A 21,720-nucleotide genomic window follows, 5' to 3' on the forward strand; every position below is an offset into this window, starting at 1 on the left:
GCTGGATGAGGTGCAGCAGTGAGTGGGTGGAATTCTCGGGCCTAGGTTACACAGGAGGTCCGACTACATGATCAAATGATCCCTTCTGGCCTTCAAATCTATGGACCAAGCACTGGGCTGGGTCACAGCAGACCTGGGTTCAATTCCTTCCCCATCTTCTGCAATGCTGAGCAAGTCACTTAATCTACCCTGAGCCTCACCTATCAAGTGGGGTCCCTACTTCCCTGGGGTGCTGTGCGGCCAGATCCATTGGTGACTGGTGAAGAGCTCAGATGTTCTGGCGATGCAGGCCATAGAGATAGCTGGATTGCTAGTGGCGTCTAGCTGCCATCTCCAATGCATTCACCTACGAAGTCACTCAATAGGCTTACCCCACATTTACTTCCCCTCCCCCCTCACCGTGTTTCACCAGCAGCCTGCTTCCCGCTCTCCTGCTTTGTTGGTTCTCCCCTCCACCATCGCAAATAATAAACAGATTTCAAAGCCCCCGTCTCACATTGATGTAACATCAATACAAATGGAGATAAAAGCTCAGCACTCCAGAAACAGCTGCCGATCACACAACGCCAGCTTTGCCATGGAATATTAATTGGGGTATTAAAGGGAAAGTCTCATTAGTGCAACCTGAAAGGCCAGGTCAGCAGCACGGCTGCTCTGGCTCTGCCGCTGGGGGACGCAGGGAATGGGCCTGGCATGGCTGAGGAGAGCAGAGCAGGATCTGCCATGCCCATCTGAGGGAATCTGCACCTCTCCTCTGCATGGTCCATAGGGCAATGGGGGGGACCACTGGAGGAAAGCAAGTATGTAGGACCAATCCCCCCATACACACACCAAGATATCATCCCTACTCCCTCTGTGGCTCCTACATGGGAGCTCAGCCAAGGGGAGTGGGGATGACTGCCATATGTTCTCCTCTCACAGCAACATGAGTTACCTCTCCCTGAGTGGCTGTAAAAATCTCTCAGCAACATTTACCTCCAACAGCCAGGCTGAAGGGGCGCAGTCAACAGCAGCTGTGGGACCTGGCCTGCAGGGCACCTGGGCCTTGGGGAGCAAGGAAAGTCTGAACTCTGCAGATTCTGACCCTTTCTGTGGATCCTCATGTTCCAGCTGCACCATTGGCCATTCCACTCTGCAGTCGCCCCCAGCGGGGGGTGCCTGGGGTACGGTGGAGTCAGCTGTGGAGGTGACCTGGACACATAGGGCAGGGACTGCATCCAGCAGGTGGACAGGTGTCATCACAGAGGCCAGACACCATAGTAAGGCTCGGCTCTAGCTCAGCCCGTGTAAATCGTGCTGCTCACCCTGGCCAGGGGCAGGCGAAGGAAGAAGGGAAGTCATTAGCCAGCTGCTTCTGTTAAGAGAAGGAACTGTGTCCAGGGTGCCACCACATACCCCATCATATGGATGCCAAGCTATTTCCCTGCCCCCCCCCCCCAGGGCTCCATGGCTCAGCTGATCGTTATGTGCTGGATTACTGTGCAGACATCATGTATCCACCCCAGCCAAGGACAACTGTTCCTCTCTGCCTATAAGTCAAAGATCCCGCTACATCCCTCGCCCACCCCATTCTCGTGGCTCAGACTTCCCTGCATCTCCTTCCTCAGCTCAGCTTTCTCCTCCCTCCCCCGCAGTCTGGGCCTCTACAGTAGAGTCTGTGCATAACCAAACCCCTTCCCCAGCCCAAAGTGGGTCATGATACCCATGTGGTATGGCCTCTAGTTAGCAGGCACTGGGCCAGGTGGTACCTTGCACAACAGACAGGCCTTTGGGCCTCCCTTGGTAGAATTGTGTAGCGGGTGCAGCAGGCGAAGACGACCCAGCCCTCCCTTTCCCCCCACACCTTCCCTGCAGCTGCAGTGAGCAGGTCACATAATAGCTCCACCATTCAGGTCTCCTGGTTTGCATTGATCTCCCTGTCTCTTCACTTGCTGTGCTCTGACATTTTTGCTAATGGAGGCAGGATGGCAGCAGCGTTCCTCAACTTTCCCCCGGGGGCTCATTAGCAGACAGCTGACTAAGTGAGGAGGCCCCCATTTGTGAAGGGTTGCGGAGCCCCTTCTTCAGGATAATTGCCTCCCGGTGACTGACTCGAGGCAGGGCTGCCAGAAGCCAGCTCAGCTTCTCTGACATGCACACGCGGGCACTAGCAGCCTCCTCATACCGGCTGTGGCGAGCTCAGCCCCGTGTCTAACGGTGACACTTCAAGTTCCAGCCTCTCGTGAACCCTCACCCCAGCGCTAGGACCTCACTTACGTGCCCTCTCCCTCTGAGACCCACCCATCAGTGCCAGGCCTTTGTTTATAAGGCCTCTGGTCTCACAGCTCCTCTCACACACTCCCCTCAGTGCTATGCCTGCGCTTGGTTATAAGGTGTCTGGCCTAGGTGGCCATCCTCAGTGCGAGGCCTTGATTCACATGAAATCTCATTCTGAATTCCCCACAGCCACGGCTGGCTGCCCTGGGCAGGGAGAACAGATAGGCCTGTTGGAATCAATGAGCATTTGGCCAGGATGGCTCCGCTGAGCATTATTTTGTAAACCTGTGTTTGTCTGAATACTTGGGGTTGGTGGGGTGGGGGGTTAAGGCGGGAAATCCCTGTTCTACTTGGCTTCTTATCCCACATGCCTCGCCATGGTGTTTTATCACGGCTCATGGCTGAATAGAGACATGGTCTTGGGCTCCCCTCCACTCCCAGCCATGATGCATGGAGCATCTGCCCCGACATTTGTAACTGTACAGATCTCCTCAGTATCGCCCACCTCAAGCATTCAAAAATCACGACGTTAGCTTAAAAATGAGTTCTTTTTCTTTGCCTTCTGGGTTTTTGAGTTCAAGGGGGCACCAGAGTCACTTTTTCAAGTTTTTCTCCAAAACCAGGAGAGCTAGTAACTTTTTTGTTTTTAAGATAAAAGCTGAGCATGAAAACTTAGATTCACATGATTCCAGGAGTTGGGGCTTTAAGACAAATACAAAATATCACAAAACTCTCAATAAAATCATGACACTTGGCAACACGGTCTCCTCCCCAACTGTTTGCAATTCCATAACACTCCAGCGTCGACGACAAGGATTGTTTGCAGGGAAAAGTAACATTGAGAGATTATTTAATGCAGTTTTAGTTTCTTTTAACACCATGTAGCAGTTTGAAACAAAGACAAGGAACTGACACCATGTGACCTGCCAGTTCTTTGCAAACCACCAGCAAGGAAGGACCCCACTGACTACAGCCTGAGAACCATTCTTACGGACAAAAAAACAGACCTGGTTCTTTATTTCAGTCTGCAAGCAGTGGTGGGCATCTATTGATCTGACAGCAATTGACAGGTGAAGGCTGGAAAGAGACACAAAAATGAAGCCAGTATACTTCAATATTCCACCCTTACTATGAGAGAGAGACAGACTACAGAATTCCCCCTTTAGTAAATAAATATACTATAGTATGCCACTATTTAAAAAAAAACCCACAATATTCTACAGAATTCCTCCTGTATTATAAAAGGCTTCAGAATCCCACAAGAGGCCACCCTTATTAACACATAGCCTGGTACATCTCAATAGAGGTCTCTGACTTTATAAGTGTCTGTGGTGTTGCTAGACTTTCATCCTATCACAGCAGAATGACTTACAAGGGACGATAGCGAAGATTTTTTAAAGTATTTAGGTGCCCAAAGATGGAGACAGGGACCTAGTGGGATTTTTGAAAGCATCTCGGTGCCTAACTTCAACTGGGAGTTATTTATCTGCATCTTTAAGAGAGTTGGGGGGAGCTACCTGTGAATGGGGGGCAGAGGGATAGGAGGGGGAGCTACTGATACGACTGGGGGATGTCAGGGGTAGGCAACAGATTCCAGGCTGGGCAGGAGCATCCTACCTGCTGCCAGGCCCATTCCAGCCACTTTCTGCTCCATGGCTTGATCCTGGGTGCCATGGCAAGCGCTCTGGGTCCTGCTCTCACCTCCGAACCCCATCCCTGGGCATGAGGGAGTTTACACATGGATGGAGCCCCAACAATCTTTCCATGACAGAGGCTTTAGCTTTCCCCTGCTCCCCTGGGTCTGCCACCCCCTGTTTAGCTGCCTAAATACCTTTGAAAATCTGGCCACCAATCTTTTACGGAGGCAAGGCACCCCTTAGTTTTGATGGACATTTAGAGGGAGGAAGTACTTCAGGATGAACTCTGAAGCTAGTCATTCTGCGATGGCACTTTGCACAAGGACGAGTTAGATCAATGCTCTGTCCCCCCTAACCCTGCCCTTTAACACAGACCCCCCCACACACCACGAGTTACCCCACTGACATCTACGTTAACACCGAAGCTCACAAGCTCCATATGCCGGAAGCCTGGGCATAGCAGCCCAGCATCCCAGAAGGAGACACCACAGGCCCCATTAAACACAGAACACGATCAGTATGGGAGTCACCGAGCAGAAACTTTTCACATCACTGCTTCTTGTCATGTCTGTGCACCGCGGCTGTCAACAAAACCCTAATGTAATTGTGTAGACAAGCAAGGGGTGGAAAACAACAGTTTCAGCAAATCAACGTAATTTGCAAGGAAATTGGTGAGTTACTGGCAGGAACAGTAATGAGGAAGGAAGCTTCTTGGGGAGAGTTTAACTTTTTGCTTCTTATGCTGCTCTGTCTCTTGGGTCAGTGGCTCAGTTGCTCCATGAATTCAGCCACTCACAAGAGAGGAGCATTTGACGACAGGACAGTTTGACACCTCTTGTCAAGCTGCAACGGAAAAACTGCTACCCTTCTAGCAGAGCGAGCTTCCTCCCAGCAGTGCCTGGGGAACATCCCCTCATCTTGCAGCCTGCACCATTTCACAGAGCCCTGGGGGACCTTTCCTCTCAGCTGTGACCTGGGCGTACCTCCTTCTCCCACAGTGTGTTTGTTCGTGCTGCAGAGCCCTGGAGAATTCCTACTTCTCTAGCGCTGTGAAGAGTGCCCCTGTATGCACTCATTCACTGTCATGCTCTATGGCCGCTGTTCCCAAACTGTGGGTCGGGACCCCATTTTAATGGGGTCTCCAGGGCCAGCATTAGACTTGCTGGGACCCGGGGCTGAAACTGAAGCCCAAGCTCCACCCCTACTCAGGGGCGGCAGGGCTCAGGCTGTGGCCCCCCGTCCCCTCCCACCAGGGGCGGCGGGGCTCGGGCTGCAGACCCCCCTCTCTCTCCACTGGGGGCAGCGGGGCTTGGGCTGTGGACCCCCTGCTCTCCCCACTAGGGTGGCAGGGCTTGGGCTGTGGACCCCCCTCTCCCCACGGGGAGCAGCGGGGCTCGAGCTGTGGGCCTCTCCCCCACATGTAGTAACTTTGTTGTAAGAAGGGGGTTGCAGTGCAATGAAGTTTGAGAACCCCTTCCCTATGGGATCTCCCTGGATTTCAGCACTGTGAACTTAACAACTGTGCCTGGGAAGATCCCCCTGTTCCTGCAGTAACATCTGGCTGAAGGATTAATCTTACGAGTGCCGACACTGATGTCTTCCTCTGTCGGTAAGAAACCAAGCCTTTATAAAGTTTCAATTGAGTTAAAGCAAGAGGCTGCTTCCCCAGAGGCCAAAGGAACGGGCTGAAGCAGATTGATATTTGTGATTTTGGGGGGGGGGGCAGGTTTTCCTTATGTTCAGTTCACTGCGCAGGGGTCTCTGTGATTTTCCCATCCAGTGCCTGTGCTGGGAAGGCTCTGGTCTTCCCGCCATTCTCTCTTTTCCTGACAGACCCTCCCCAACTCAGCTCCGGGCCCTTTAAATAGACGTTTTGCCATAGTGCAGAGGGGATTGTCTCTTGCCTTAACCTACATTCCTTCCTTTTCAACTCTGCATGAGCAATTAAAATTTAAATAAGAGGCTCTGCACTGCAGCAGGGACTGGTGGGGGGGCCGATGGAGAAGGGCGCAGCCCTCTCAGCCAGGCTCCAGCGGTGTCACCACCCTGGAGGTGAGAATTTATTCCCAGCGAACAGCTCCAGGCAGGCATCGGCACAGAATGCCCTTGGGATGGCAGGGTCAGATGTTGCTGCTGCTCAGAGTTGGAAGGACTATACCATGCTGAGGCCCTGCAGAGAGAAAAGCCAGCCCCAGGATTCTGCTCCCTACCCCCAAAACACTCAGCTGGTTTGGCCAGAAGGACATAGAATCATAGAATATCAGGGTTGGAAGGGACCCCTGAAGGTCATCTAGTCCAACCCCCTGCTCGAAGCAGGACCAATTCCCAGTTAAATCATCCCAGCCAGGGCTTTGTCAAGCCTGACCTTAAAAACCTCTAAGGAAGGAGATTCTACCACCTCCCTAGGTAACACATTCCAGTGTTTCACCACCCTCTTAGTGAAAAAGTTTTTCCTAATATCCAATCTAAACCTCCCCCACTGCAACTTGAGACCATTACTCCTCGTTCTGTCATCTGCTACCATTGAGAACAGTCTAGAGCCATCCTCTTTGGAACCCCCTTTCAGGTAGTTGAAAGCAGCTATCAAATCCCCCCTCATTCTTCTCTTCTGCAGGCTAAACAATCCCAGTTCCCTCAGCCTCTCCTCATAACTCATGTGTTCCAGTCCCCTAATAATTTTTGTTGCCCTTCGCTGGACTCTCTCCAATTTATCCACATCCTTCTTGAAGTGTGGGGCCCAAAACTGGACACAGTACTCCAGATGAGGCCTCACCAATGTCGAATAGAGGGGAACGATCACGTCCCTCGATCTGCTCACATATCAGACATATCAGAGAGTTCTCAACAACTCATTGGCAGAACGGCATCCTGAATGCCCAGCACTCTCCCCCATTGCCACAAGTGAGTTGTGCACAGTGGATGTGAGCTGGGGCAGATCAGTTGTGGAAGGGCACCTGACCAACTCTGGTTTGCACTGAGCTGGCAGCAAGGGGGTGCTAAGCTGGACACTGGGGCATTAGTTCTGGGTGTTGAGAGGGCAGCATGTACCACCCAATGTGTCTGGGATCTGGCTGAGCCCAATGGGGTCAAGTTAACATTTCCCCAGAAACATTCACGTGTGAATGTCTGGGCCCTTGTACTGCAACCCTTCCAATTCACGTTGAGTTCAGTTCAGTTTCTGCACCAACATTTCCTTGTCTTTGTAAATATACTGAAGGGAATGCTCTTGCCCAGAGCTAGAGTGACCGGATTAGCAAAATTGACAGCATAGGTGCTGGAACTATGGATGCCGGGGGGTGCTGCAACACCCCTTGGCTTGAAGTGGTTTCCATTATATACAGGGTTTACAGTTTAGTTCAATGGCTCTCAGCACCCCCACTATACAAATTGCTCCAGCGCCCCTGCCTGACAGGTCTTCTCCAGCACTAACCTCCGTGATCTGAAAAACCAGAAGTGGACGCCCAATCCCACTGTAGCTAATCCCAGGCATTCAAAAATCAGATTGGTTTAAAAATATAATCAAATGGGGGCTCTTTTTCCTGGCCTGCTGGATTTGGAGGCTAGGGGGCACTCAGGTCACCTCTTCCAGCTTTTCTCCACAACAATGTGAGCTAAATTCTTTTTTAAATGAAAGCTGAGATTCTCATCTAATCACCAGAGTCCAAAACCTTGGGCTTTGAGAAAAATACCAAATATCTCAAGATGTGTGATAATCATGAGAGTTGGCCACACTGCCATCCTGATGAAAGTCCCTTTATAAGGAGACGCTTAGGATTCAAGACAGATCCCATAATAGCTACTTAAAGTGAGGCAAACTAGAGAGGAGCCCAAGTGGCAAACTTTGCATCCAGTGTTTGCCCTGAACTCCACCCAGGCATGGGGGGACTCAGGTGAGATCAGGGTGGTCATCTTGGCACAAAGGAGCCAGTTGTGAAGTTTGGGGGCTTTCAGATTTGAAGTTCTGGATCACCCCACGATAGAGCTAAAGGCCAGATGTGAAAGTCAGGTCTTTCCCCAAGTTGGAGGGTTTGACCCTCTGTCCATTGGAAACAGAAGTTCCTGGGAGCAATCATTTTGCATGGCCCCACCTGCTGATGAACTGAAACAAGACAGTATAGGCTAGAGCAAATCACTGGAAACATATAAATGTTAAGAGAAAAACACACACGCACACAAATCCAGGGGATCGACCATTAACCTCCCGGAGCGAGTGAACCATAAAGCCTCGGGCCTCAACATGTGAAAACTGAATGCAAAGAGTTACAAAGGAATTTCATAAAACTGGGCAACAAAATGGCAGATGAAATTCAATGTCGATAAATGCAAAGTAATGCACGTTGGAAAACAATTCCAGCTATAAATACAAAAGGAGGGGTTCTAAATAAGCTGTTACCATTCAAGAAAGAAAGATCTTAGAGTCATTGTGGATAGTTCTCTGATAACATCTGCTCAGTGTGCAGCAGCAGTCAAAAAAAGTGAACAATGTTAGGAGCCATTAGGAAAGGGATAGATAGTAAAATAGAAAATATCAATGCCACATCTGGAATATTGCATGCATTTCTGGTCACCTCATCTCCAAAAAGATATATTAGAATTGGAAAAGGTACAGAGAAGGGCAACAAAAATGATTAGGAGGTATGGAACAGCTTCCAGACAAGGAGAGATTAAAAAGACTGGAACTGTTCAGCTTAGAAAAGAGACAATTAAGGGGAGGATATAATAGAGGTTTATAAAGTCATGGAGAAAGTGAAGAAGGAAGTGTTATTTACACCCTTCATATAACACAAGAACCAGGGGGTCACGTGATGAAATTAATAGGCAGCAGGTTGAAACCAAACAAAAGGAGTTACTTCACACAACCTGTGTATACTTCTACACGGTCAACCTGTGGAACTCATTGCCATGGGATGTTGTGAAAGCCAAAGTATAAGTGGGTTCAAAAAAGAATTAGATAAACTCATGGAGAATAGGTCCATCAATGGCTATTAGCCAAGATAGTCAGGGACACCACCCACACCCTGGGTGTCCTGAAGCCTCTAACTGCCAGAAATAGGGACTGGAGGACAGGGCATGGATCACTTGTCAATTGCCCTGTCCTGTTCACTCCCTTCAAAGCATCTGGCGCTGACCACAGTCGGAAGACAGGATACTGGGTTAGATGGAACATTGGTCTGACCCAGTATGGCCATTCTTATGATAGATGGCCAAAAACAGTTTGGCCTTTTTTTATTATTATTCTCTTTCCCTCTTCCAGGACAGTAAAAAGCATTCACGAGATGAGGTGCAAAATTCCTTCTTGACTTCAAAGACATTTCTCCTGGCCAGTTTCTCCTGATTCCTGGCATATTCCATTGGAAAGCTCTTCACACAACCAGCTGGCAACACACAGTACAAAGCTCTTGCTTCCCCTGCAACTCTCGCTTCCAGATTACAGCATCTTTTTGTCGAGGTGAAAAGGAAAGTAGGAAGCAGCCTGCATTTCAAAGGGAGCCTGACAATATCAGAGAGGCTTTGAAAGCACCGTGCTTCCCTGTTTGCAAACAGAAATAGGGTAGGGGAAAGCACCAAAGTTTACATTCCACCAAAGGGATCTCATGTCATTAAAGATGCCCCATTCTGCCTAGAAGTAAGAGATAATTTAAAAAAAATCTCTCTCTGATCTCCATGCAATAAATAACATGAACGCCTTTAAATGAACACCAAAACCAGGGCTTCCATGATGATGAAAGATGCATCTTCCTTCCTCCATGTCATGGAACCTTCTGCTTGGACACGAACTGAATTATGGTACCTCCTGCATCTGGGAGACTCAGGCACTGGGAGACTACTGCATTTCCTCTGCTAGGGATTGATCCTGCAGCATTCGAGTTTATGGGAGTTTTCCCATTCAATAGGTGCAAGACCAGTCCCCTAAAGCACTGTGTAGGGCGGCCCAAAAGCATTTAGTGATGGGAAAATTGGGGGTTTTGACTTAACAAAATGTTTCACTAAAAGTGTCTGTTTTCCATGGAACTTTCAACTTTTCATCAAAAAAACAAGCACCCAAAAAACAAAATCTGAAAATTTTTGATTCAGAAATGCCACAGTGGTGCCTTATGGAAGTTGTAGTTCAGGTTCCCCTTTCCCTGCTTCTCTTCTATGTACAGAGCTCCCCAGTTGGACTACATCTTCCATGATGCAACACACCCAGGACTCCCATGATGCACTGCACAGCTCAGCAAGAAGGGAGTCCATGGTTCCCCATGGGATATGTAGTCCAGCTAGGAGAGAGGAATGGACCCATGAGGTACCCAAACTGCAATTTTCCTAAAGCAGCATGGTGGTATTTCTGAATCAAAACTTTTCAGCTGAAAATGTTTGGTTTTCAGCCAAAAGTTTTTGGTTTTTGATTATTTGTGTGTGAGAGAGAGAGAAAGGCAGTTTTCTGGAAAAAAAGAAAATCAATGAACATTATTTCCCCCCGTTTTCACTGAAAATTTTCCATAGGGAAAAAACCCAAAACATTTTCCAGCCAGCTCTAACACTGAGACCTTGTCCCACCCTGAGCAAGTGACTCAAGTACTCCAACACAACTGCTTTACTGAGCTATAGCATAGTGTCTGGCAGACTAAAACACCAAGCGATGACCTCCTCATTACCTCCCCAATAGTACAGCACACAGGAGAGTAAAACAATGACACAGAACTACATTATTTCTGCTCTACGATAGCATTCTGAAGACTACAGCACCAAATTACCTGTGCTAAAGCATATGGACTGGCTCACCTGCATGTCTGCCTGCTACTTGTTTACAACACTGACTTATTACACCAAAACCCAGCTTCACTTCCTACTGCCCAAGTAACACAGGACTGTTATTATCCATCAGTTGCTTCCTGTTTATGTCATTTACCTGTATAACTCTGTGTATTCTCTGTACCTGTTTAAAAAGATAAATAAGTAAATAAAAGACAGGGAAAGCAAGTTGGCTTATTGGAATTTCAACCTTAGTCCAGCATTCATTGTGATTCAAGAGCAAGGTAATTTTTCTATCCCAAAGGATTTCTGTCCCTATTTCACAAAGCCAGTAGAGGGGCAACAAGATACCCCTTTACACTGCACAACACCCACTCTAGAGTGTAAATCTTCCTTCTGAGGGCGGGCAGCCATCTTGTCTTCCAAAATCCCTGCCTCTGAGCAAAGGGAAGAGTGAGCTGTTACCTGCTTTTATAACCTACAGCCTGGTGTTTATAGGACGATTTCAACCAATCAGAATGGAGAATAAATAGGCACATATAATGAATACTCTCAGGTCTCTCTAGGAAGTTGGAGTATGCCTAGAAGTTAGGCAATTCAAGGTTCTGAGGGGCATTATAGTCCAAGCAGCCCCTCCTGATGGTTCACAGAATGGAACATTTCAAGAACTGCCTGAAAGGGGATCTGTGGCCAGGAGCTAGGTCAATAAAACAGTCTCTCTCCCACACACTGGTCTGCAGAGTGAAACCCTTGGTCTAACAGACTGACCCCAGAATGGGGAGTCAGCAACTCTGCTTTGCTCTGTGATCAGGGACAAGCCATTGGGCCTCTTTGGGCCTCGGCTTCTCCGTCTGTGTCATCCCCAGCCACACCTTGGAAAGGTAGAGTGTTATTCACCTGTTTGTAAGTGCTAAGTGTTGGTTTCATTGCAATAAAGTTTCAGTCGTAACAGCCTGTCAGCAGCTACATTGGATGCACTGCCCACAGCTCCCACAGCCTGGTGTCCACTGCGGGCTCTCTTGCTGGCTGTTAGTTTGTGGGGGCACATCAGGCTGCTCTAATCTCCTTTTGATTGGCACTTCTTGAAGCAAATTGCTCAGTCACCAGGGTCAGCCGAGCTCCAGGTATGCAGCATGTAATTCAAATAGAGCTGCTAGGCGGGGAGCGAGGCTGTTGTCACGGGGTCCAGAAATGTCATTCGCTAGTTCCCTTGCAGGAACAGCCGCAGGGTTCAGAGACCCCACACCTCTCTCCATGTACCACGTTCCCAGCTGAGTCGTTGCCTCTTCTCTCCAGTGTCACGCTCTCCCCACCCCTTTCTGCCTCCTGTTCAGCCATCCCTCATAGGTGAACATGCTCCTGAGGAGCTGAGCTGGGAGTCCAAGGGTCAAGCAGCTGAGACTGGTATCACGCAGGCGACAACAGGGCTGACAGGATGATGGTCAGGCCAATGTATCAGGTCCTCATTCTCTTACGGTGGGCCCCATTCTGCTACACTTACTCAGGCCCCTTGCTCCCATGAGTAACCCTGTCACTGGGCTGTGTCTGTACCTATGGTACTAGCCAGCACAAAGGTAGCAGGTCAGCCCCAGTAGGGTTAGTTACTAGAGTAGCATCCCTCCATCACAGCCTGTTCCATGGTGACGGTTAGAGGCCCATAAATCTCTCCTGGCTCCTTTAATTAGGCAGAGAGCCGGCCCAGGAGTAGGAGAGGCGAAGCAGATGGGAGAGCTACAGAGAAGGGAAAAGCCAAGGGGAGATCAAGCAGTGCTACAGGTGGAAGTCCGAGTGCTGACTACTTCTCCCCCTGCTTTCCTGACACAGCTGCAGCTCCCAAGAGCAGCCCCAGCAGCAGGCAAATGCTGCTTGTGAGGGGCTTGCCCCAAGAACCCTCCCAGGCTTCACGCCTGCTCACTCGGCCTGCTCTGCTAGCTGCCTTTGGTGTGGGAATGAACTGCCTGCCTGCACCACCAGTGTGGGGGCACGATCGCAAGGAAGCCTCCACAGCACTGAAGGCAACATCTCCTCTGGCCTGACAAGGACTTTGCTTTTAATGGGAGCCAGTGTCCCAGCCCGCTCCTGCCCCAGGCACCATGCACCCAGTTAGCCATGCTTCTATTTTCCACCTTATATGGTTTGAGCATGTGTTTAAAGTGACCCATGTTGAACTTTCTGAGCCCCGGGGGAGTCAGCGTTTAACTGAGAGACGCTATTACCCCCAACCAGGCACATATGCTGGTCCCCAGTGGTGGCAAGAGGGAAATGGAACTATCTGCTCCCACTGGACTAAAATCAGCAGTCACTGCAGGTTGCAACACTGATTCTTAAAGACCCCCACGCCCCAGGACAGAGGGAATTAGACCCAGGGTTCCCAAACTGAAGGCTGCTGCACAGTGCCACATGGTCCACCGGCGTAACTATATTCTCCAGTCAAGCTCTTAGTAAATCTTTAACTCCATGTGACTCACGTCAGTAAAAGCTACAGCAATGAAATGTTTAGAGCTGTATATGCTGGACAGAGTATAGAAAAAACTTTATTTATAAAAACCCAAGCTGCAATAAATCAAGTTTAATTCTCACGAGTACAATGATGCATTTCACTGCAAGGTAACCTAGCAATGTACACACAGTCTGCCACTTACAACTGTAAAAACGGCAAGCAGTTTTTCTATCTGACCTGGCTGGATTTATTTTTCAGAAGCAAGAAGAATGCACTGGTGGAGAAGATGATGAAAGCCCTGGACCATCTACAGTGACACAAATGAGCCAGCCAAAAAAATAAAGTGGTAAGAAAATACGGTGATGCATGCTTGAAGTTTGGATTCTCTTTCACTGGACGGGTTGAGTACCTGTTGCCTCAGTGTGTTATAACAGAACTGTTATTTTGCATTTTTATTTACAATATCTGATTGTTTTCTAATTAGTAGAGAGTAGGGTTCAGTCTTGACTTATACAACACAGAAATTCAGATTTTACACTAAAAAAATATTGAAAACACAATATAGGGTTCAAAGTTTAAAATCAACAAATAACTGGTTTTTTAACAATTTTGTTAATGTTGTGTTGCTCATTCAGTTTTGTACATGGTACAGTTATGCACTGTTTGCCCTGTTTGAACACCACATTTTGGTCTCCATGTTTTTTTAAAGTGTAGCTTTACTAAACCTGTTGGTTTCAAAGACCTTAAAGCCTGTCTTTGAGTGCATATTGCTAGGGATTTCTATCCTTACAACTGTTTATATTCAAATGAAAAGGAAACATGGGAATTCTTTGCTTACAGTGTTATCGTTTAGCTGTATGTAATGATTATTAATGGTTCTAGTTGTTCATAGTGGTGTTAACAGCGGGGCGCAGTACCCATTGCAGCTGTACAGGTGGGCCACAGGGAACCATGTTTGAGGACCCCTGAATTAGACCACACTGCCGGTGGCCCACTGGAATTAGCCACTGCTGCGCATGACGGTTCACAGCTAGACACTCCGCCGCATCCCCCTTGACACTGGCTAGAGGAGGGCAGTGCTTTTCAGAGGGCAGATCCTTATTTAAGGTAAAAAAAAAAATGTTGTAACCTTCCTTGCATTTACGAGTAAAAATGTATTCATGCTAACAGTGCTAATAAGCCTGTGTAATTGATTTGTGCGTGTGTTTGGAGAGGCTGACAGAGAATCCTTGACATTGAAAGGGGAGGCTGTGCAGGGAGTGAGACTTTCGTTGTTTTTATTTGTAATAAAATTTCCAGTGCCTCCCTCTGTCCCCCCCCACTCCCTGGATTGCCTTACACAACACCCACCCCACTCCCAGGGATCGCAACCCACCAGTTGAGAAACATTGGAGTAGGGGGATGGGAAGTCAGGACTCCTGGGTTCTATTCCTGGCTCTTCCTATGTAATCTGGGCAGATGAATCTCTCTGTGCCTCAGTTTCCATAAACAGGGACAATGCCACCGCCCGGGGTGCTGCAAAATCTACCTAGGAAAAGGAGCAACCTGATTGGACATTGTTATGATTAGATTCCACTGCATGTGGACTCTTCATATTTGACTCAACTGGTCATGGTTCAGATCAGAACTAACTGCACCTGTCCCTGGGGATTTGAATGCAAGGAACATAATCAGCCCCAAATGGGCAGTGCTCTTGAGAACTGTGGAGTGTGAGTCTTCCTGATGAGGAGGAGGAAAGACACTGTTACAACTGAAACAGGAGGGCTAAAACCATCTCAGAGGACAGAGCTGCTCACGGATGGGTGGTGGGGAGCCAGCAGGGATGGATGGCTGTGACTGCTTGTCAGTTTCACTAAGATCAATCCAGGGAGTGGCTTGTGCAAAAGGTGACTTTATTGCAGAGTTCTGCGCTGTGTCCATGCATAGTCACCGCGGCTGTCTCACTAGTCTATTTTCTTCCACCTTCGCCAAGACGGCAGGGTGCCCGGCGGGGCCACGGGGCGACAGCTCACAGCAGCAGCAGCCTGCGCAGCTCCTGGGAGGAGGTGACAGGCAGGGAGCAGGCAAAGTTTTCACAGAGATAAGCAGTGGCTTTTCCGTCTTTCCTCTCCAGGGAGGAGAGGAAGGGCAAATGGTGGTACAGGAATCCAGTACTGTCCCCGTCCGCCAGCATCAGCACCTGGGATACACAGAGATGGAGACAGTCAGGGATGGAGTGAAAGGGAGAACACAGTCAAGACCCAGTCAGCTCCCCTGGCCCACCGTGGGAAGTGCTAACTGTATCACGCCTACACATGCTAGGAGAGGGGAGGATGGAAGGTGAAGAGAACCAGATACAGATCTTAGGGCATGTCTCATGGAGCACAGACCCTGCAATCACATCCCCACACCCTTTACTGCTGCTATTTACTAACTTTTTGTAACACTTCTTTGAAGGCTGAAGGGCCTGGGTATATTTAGTTTGGAAGAGAGGAGATTGGGGGTGGGGGAGACATGCCAGCTTCTTGAAAGGCTGCCATAAAAAAGATGGAGAAAAGTTGTTCTCTCTTGCCAGCAGGGGCAGGACAAGAGGCGATGGGTTCAAACTCCAGCACAACAGATTGAAATTAAATCTCAGGAAAAACTTCCTAACTGTAAGAACAGGAGACCAAGGGCAGAGACTACCTCCGGAGGTCATGGAAACACCTTCACAGGAGGTTCTCAAAAGGAGGCTGGAGAGCCACCTGTCTCAGATGGTTTAGACACAACAAAGCCTGCACATTGGCAGGGGATTAGACTACATGACTCTTATGATCCCTTCTAGTCCTATGCTTCTATTCCAGAGAGACCTGGACCCTACAGACCAACCAATGCTGCCAGAAGAACGTGGGACCCCCATTTCTAGCCCTCTCCCCTTTCCTGCACCCCCTCTACATGGCGTATCCTGCCTGACCCACCCTGCTACCCCTCCTCCCCTTGTGCATGTCTCCCGTGAGGCCTAAACGCCTGTTTTCCCCTCTTAGCAACAAAAACGTACGGCACCTCCTGACCAGAATAAGCGCAGGACCATATGGCCAGGGCTCCTCAATGCAGGTCACTCTCCTCTCATTGATCTGTGCTAACTTAGGGCTCCACCCTGGAAGGTGCTGATCCCTGCCAACCCCCACTCAAGCCACTCTGTTGGTATACTGTAAGGGCTCAGCGTTCAGTGAAGGGTGTCACACAGGGGGCTTGGTGTAGTGACGGGTGGTGCTTGGGGAGGGCTGGGCATGCACTGCTGAGTATCACATGAGAGGCTCAGTGTGCAGTGATGGGAGCTGGCATGCAGTGAGGGGTACTGCCTGAGGGCTCAGTGTGCAGTGCTGGGAGCTGGCATGCAGTGAGGGGTGGTGCCTGAGGGCTCAGTGTGCAGTGCTGGGAGCTGGCATGCAGTGAGGGGTACTGCCTGAGGGCTCAGTGTGCAGTGCTGGGAGCTGGCATGCAGTGAGGGGTACTGCCTGAGGGCTCAGTGTGCAGTGAGGGGTGGTGCCTGCAGGCTCAGTGTGCAGTGAGGGGTACTGCCTGGGGGCTCGGTGTGTACTGTGCGCGGGTGCCCGGGCAGGGTTGGCATGCAGGGGGGAGTAATGCCCAGGCTTGTGTGTGCAGCGAGGGGTGTTGTGCAAGGAAGTGCTGGCATGCAATGAGGGGTACCGTCAGGGGGCACCATGTGCAGTGGGTGCTGCCCGGCCTGGGACTCGATGCTTATTCGTATGTGTAGCTGCACAGCCCCTCCCTGTTGGCTCCCAGTTGGGAGCGGCCGCACGGACAGCTTGGCCCATTGTGGTGCTGGGCCGTGTGCTGCAGCAGTGACTAACTCTGCTGCAAACCCACCCAAGTCCTGTTTACCCAACGAACAAACTGTGATCAACAGCGCTGCTGGCAACACCCCCGCTGCCCAGCAGGCTTCAAATTTGCTGCTCTAATTGAGCTCAAACGGCATTAATCTCTTTTAAGCCATGCCAGCTTCCCGCAGGCAGGAGTCAGAGCCACAGCGCAGACGGACCCAAGCTGGCCTGAGAGTTAACACTCCCCTCGGATCCCTGAGACACTCGACAAGGAGCCACTTTCCTAACTGTGGCAGATGCTAAATAACCGATCCCCCCTCTCAGGCCAATGGCTGCATGTTCAGCACTGCCTCCCTTTCCCCCTACACTAGGGATCCCACGGAGCCCAGAGAAGGGGACAAATCTTCCAGCATGCCAGACAGAGGTGGGGACAAAGCCAGGGGGCATGGGGCAGAGCAGGGCAGGTGCAGGATCCAATGACACCGGGAGGCTGTCAAGCAGTCCAACAACCCTGCCACAGGTGGCTCATGGTTAAGGCTAAGGTTTTGTCACGGATCTTTTTGGTAAAAGTCATGGACAGGTCACAGGCAATAAAGAAAAAGTCACAGAAGCCCGTGATCTGTCCCTGATTTTCAGAAAAAATATGCATGACAAAATGGGGAGCTGCGGGGTCCCCACACCTGGACAGGTGCGGGGGGAGCTCTGAGGGCCCCCACCACCCATGGTTCAGAGCAGCGGCCTCCCCCCACTGCCTTGCTGCCCAGGGCTTCTCGGATCTCCAGGGTACCCCACAGCCCCAGGCAGCGGGAGTGCCCCACAGTTCCCAGCCACCACGGGCGGCGGGGGCCCTGCAGCTCCTACCAGTGGGGGCCTGAAGTCACGGAGGTCTCTATAAGTCACAGATTCCATATCTTCTGCGACCTCCGCGACAAAATCATAGCCTTACTCGTGGTTCACATGGCACCCGGGCAATTTTCAAGCCAAAATGCTGATCACCCTTCCCCACCAGAGCCTGCGCTCTCCCACAATGCCCTGGCTCGCTGTCGCCCACACGCTCATTTGCTGTGGGCCGGGACCTGCTACCAGGGGGCGGGAGGACGCATGTTTTCCCCAGCCAGCCTGTTCTCCAACGCCAGCAAAGAAGGGCGGCATTCCTGCACTGTCTGCCCAGCAGGCCCGTCATCCCAGCACCCCAGCAGTCAGCGCAGACATACTTCTGACACCAACCCACGCCCCACGCCCTAACCCAGCAACCACAGCACACATCACACCCACACCCCTGAGCGCAGACACACACCAATACAACTGTACACCATCACACTGATCACACCACTAACCCCTAAACACACACACTCCCAGCAATAGCAGACCCCAACCCCCTCACGGATCACATCTGTTCTTAAACACACGTACACACACAGAACCACTGACACACCCCTCATCCAAATGCAGCAAGCAGAGCACAGATCATACCAATGTCCCCCGGCACTGACATCCAACACCCTAGAGCAGCAATCGCTGCACACATCACCCCAACTCGTGCTTCCACACAACACATGTCAGCTTCCACCCCAACCACCGCATACCAACTCCCCTCGCACGCCAGAGGCAGGCAAAGATCCCACCCACTGACACACACTGCACCCCTCCAGCGCAGCCCCACCCACATCGCACTGAGCCTGCTTCAAACCCTGCGAGCCACATTCCCCCCACCCACACACATCTCCTAGCTCCTCTGCTAAAGCCTCGGGCTTGCCCCGGACTCCTCCCAACCAGGCCACAGACCCGGCTAGCCTCCCACTCACTCTCCTCTCTCTGACATGCTCCAAACTCCCGCCCTCCCCCCAACAGCTGTCCTGCCCCATTCCCCTCCATTTGGGCAGCAGGCCCCCTCGTCACACAGCGGCCACTGCTGCCCTCCTATGGACCATCTCTCTTTCCCAGGGCGCCTTCCATTCAGCCTGCTCCCATCTCCTCCACAGGGGCCTGGAGCTAGCTGCCCCCTCCCTGGCTGGAGGGGCCCCCTTCCCTGCCTCTGGCTTCAGCTCAGGATTGGCATCATTTCTCTCCAACCCCCCTCCTGCCTCCCCCCAGTGCCCCACTGGCTTTGTCTGGAATTAATTCCAGGAGTGATTAATTACCAATTCATATCTAATCTGAAATTCATTATTCATTTTCTCGCAGCCTCCCTGAGGTCCTCTGGCTGGGCCAGGACAAAGCAAGGCTGGCGTGTTAGCGCTCCATGGAAGAGGAGATAATGAAATCCTTCATAATTACCCCGCAGGCCTTTAGCAGGCCAGGGAATTAACCCAGGAGCAGGCTCAGGCCCAGGCCCATGCCTGCCTCTGGCAGTGACTGAAATCTGCCTGCCACCGTCAGGACACTGCCTTTGGCCCCTAGCACTGGGTAAGGTTAGGAGGAAAAGACACCAACGTCTCTTTCCTCCCTAGTCCACCAGCCCCTGCTGGCACGGAGCAGTGGGGAATCCAGGGCATGTTCTAAGCAGGTCAGTGCAAGGAGGGCTGCAGCTCACAGGTAAAATCTGCACTCCCCCCTTCTAGCCAATCAGCAAGAGCCCCCCCAAGCCTAGTCCACCTTGACAGTCAGAGGAGACCTCAATGAAGGGTTCATCCACCCCTTTCAGAGAGCACAATAATAACCACACAACCACATGGGGCAGCCTGAGACCCCCGGCCTACTGAATGCAGGGACCCTTGAAAGAGTAACGGCAAGAACTGTACAGATGCAGCTTCCTTTGAGCTCAATGCGTGTTACAAGGGTGGGGGTGACTCTAAGAGCAAGCATCACAGCAGATAAAGGACCGTTAGCAACATTCTCCAAGGGGAAACTGAGCCACAAAGCAGGGAAATGACCTGCTCAGGGTCACAATGCAAATCAGCAGCAGGTCAGGAACAGGCTGCACGACCCCAACTCACTACAACCAAGAGTTCTTGTTCCCAAGCTGCTGGGTAGCGTTCCTGATGGCTGCTAAAGAGATGCCGTGCTCTGCCCCCGAGTAGGCTGCACTTTGGAGGGGAAGAGAAGTGAGCCTTTAGGCTCCACATCTTCTATCACTTGGTGAAGTGTCTAAAGATGGGATGAAGGATGCTAGATAAACAAAGGATGCTGTCGCTATTAATCCCTGATTATCATGCACCTTGGCCTGAAATGTTACCATACAAAATGACAGACCTGAGATTCCAGACTTGGGTCCCTGCCACCCCAGCTCAGCACAGCAAAGGGTTAAATGAACCCGTCCTTCTGCGGCACTCACTGATTCCTCTCTCCTCACACAGCAGCCGCCCCCCCGCCCCCAACACTGGTATCAAATGTAAATTCACCAGCTTTCTCAACCTCACTACGACAAGGATTTCACTGTGATGTTTGCGAGGAATTAATTACTGGAACGACCTAGTTAATTACATCAATGCAGCTCAGGCTAGCCCCCAGCAACCTGCCAGCAATGGGTGGGTGGGCGGGGGTGTCATGTTGACGTCTCTTAAACTCCTGACACAGCTGCTCTGCCGTCTCCAGGGCAAGAGAGGCAAGCGCTGCAGAACGGGGTGGAGAAATGGAGAGTGGTGGGAGGGGACCGGGAAAGGGCAGAGGCGCCTGTTAGGCGCTCTGGGCGAGCGGCCTCCTGAAGGGGGAAAAGGCAGTTTGGGCCCAGGCTTCCACACGTCTCGTTGGACAGGAAAGTTGCTCTGGGGTCCTGGTGTCTGAGCCTGTCCAAATCCTGAGCAGTGTGGCTGGAAGGCTTTGCCTCTCCTCTCCTTTAGCTGAGGTGGGCCGGGGAAAAAGAGCCAGTTAACTGGCAAGAGTAGTAATGGGCGCCACACACAGAGGGCGGGAGAGGCCAGGCACATCCAGGGATCCCAGGGGGAAGCCGTGCTGAAATCCCCCAGCCAGCAGTGCCCCAGCTCTGGATTCACTCCATGCCCCACACTCAGCCAAGCTCTGCGATGGGGTTCCACAGGGCTCGCGCTCCCTGCTTGCCCTGGGGAGAATGGAGCCCTCCAACCCGCTCCCCGGATGAACCTGGGACTCTGCTCCCACTTCAAGGCAAGCCTGTATCCAGGACTAGCTTTATCCTCCCTGCGGGAACTCTCCTGGGGCTCGTTCTCCCTGCCCTGCGCTTGGGGCAGGCATGGACACTGGTGCAAAGTGGGCACGGACTGCAACCCCTGGTAGCGTTTGCATGGGGCCTGAGGTGCAAGTGTAACCTAGCACTCTGTCCCCCTCTAGTAGGCAGGGGAGAGACAGGCCCCTTGAGTCTGCAACCTGCGACCAGCGTGACACCCCGCAGCTGCTCATTAAACCTCTCAGAGCCTTTCACTGCCAGGTCATTCTGCTGAACCCAGCCCTGGCTGGTCATGACTAGAAGTGGCTAGGAAATGAGTTGATGATCTCAGTCCAGTTCCTGTGGTGACCCGGGGCCAATGTTCCCTCTAATTTTTGACAGGCCTTGTATGTGAAAAATTTCTTCTGTGCAAATTTTTGAAGAAGAGTTCAAATTTGTGCGCCATAAGGCAAGTGCGCCCAAGCGAGTAAAATGCTTATACAGTTAAAAAGTTTTAATTTGCAATTTGTGATAATAGTTTTATACCATGTTATTTTATAGATGTCATCTTTAAATACTTAGAAAAAAGGAAATTTAACCTCCTTTCCCTTTCCTCCCCCCCTTGCCGGCTAGGAGAATCTGGCTGTGTTGATAGATGGTGGGCGAACAATGTCAAAAGTCGCCCGTAAATGATATTTCGGCCTGGCTCCGATGTAGCATTTCATTTGTTGTGCACGCGGTGTTTCGCCGTATGTGCGGGCTTTCGGATCGGTGTGCGGGCTCACACGC

General features: G+C 51.0%; 1 protein-coding gene across 3 annotated transcripts in view; it reads right to left on the reverse strand.

The window, feature by feature from the left end:
- Positions 1-13,144: 13,144 nt before the first annotated feature.
- SPATA20 (spermatogenesis associated 20) overlaps positions 13,145-21,720 on the reverse strand; it is a 29,939-nt gene continuing 21,363 nt past the window's right edge. For all 3 annotated transcript variants that reach the window (XM_073310383.1, XM_073310384.1, XM_073310385.1), the window contains one exon: positions 13,145-15,247. In XM_073310383.1, the coding sequence (XP_073166484.1) occupies positions 15,077-15,247 (171 nt within the window). In that variant the 3' untranslated portion in view covers positions 13,145-15,076. The remainder of the gene's footprint in view (positions 15,248-21,720) is intronic.

The sequence above is a fragment of the Lepidochelys kempii genome, chromosome 14, assembly GCF_965140265.1.
Source record: "Lepidochelys kempii isolate rLepKem1 chromosome 14, rLepKem1.hap2, whole genome shotgun sequence".
Lineage (NCBI taxonomy): Eukaryota > Metazoa > Chordata > Testudines > Cheloniidae > Lepidochelys > Lepidochelys kempii.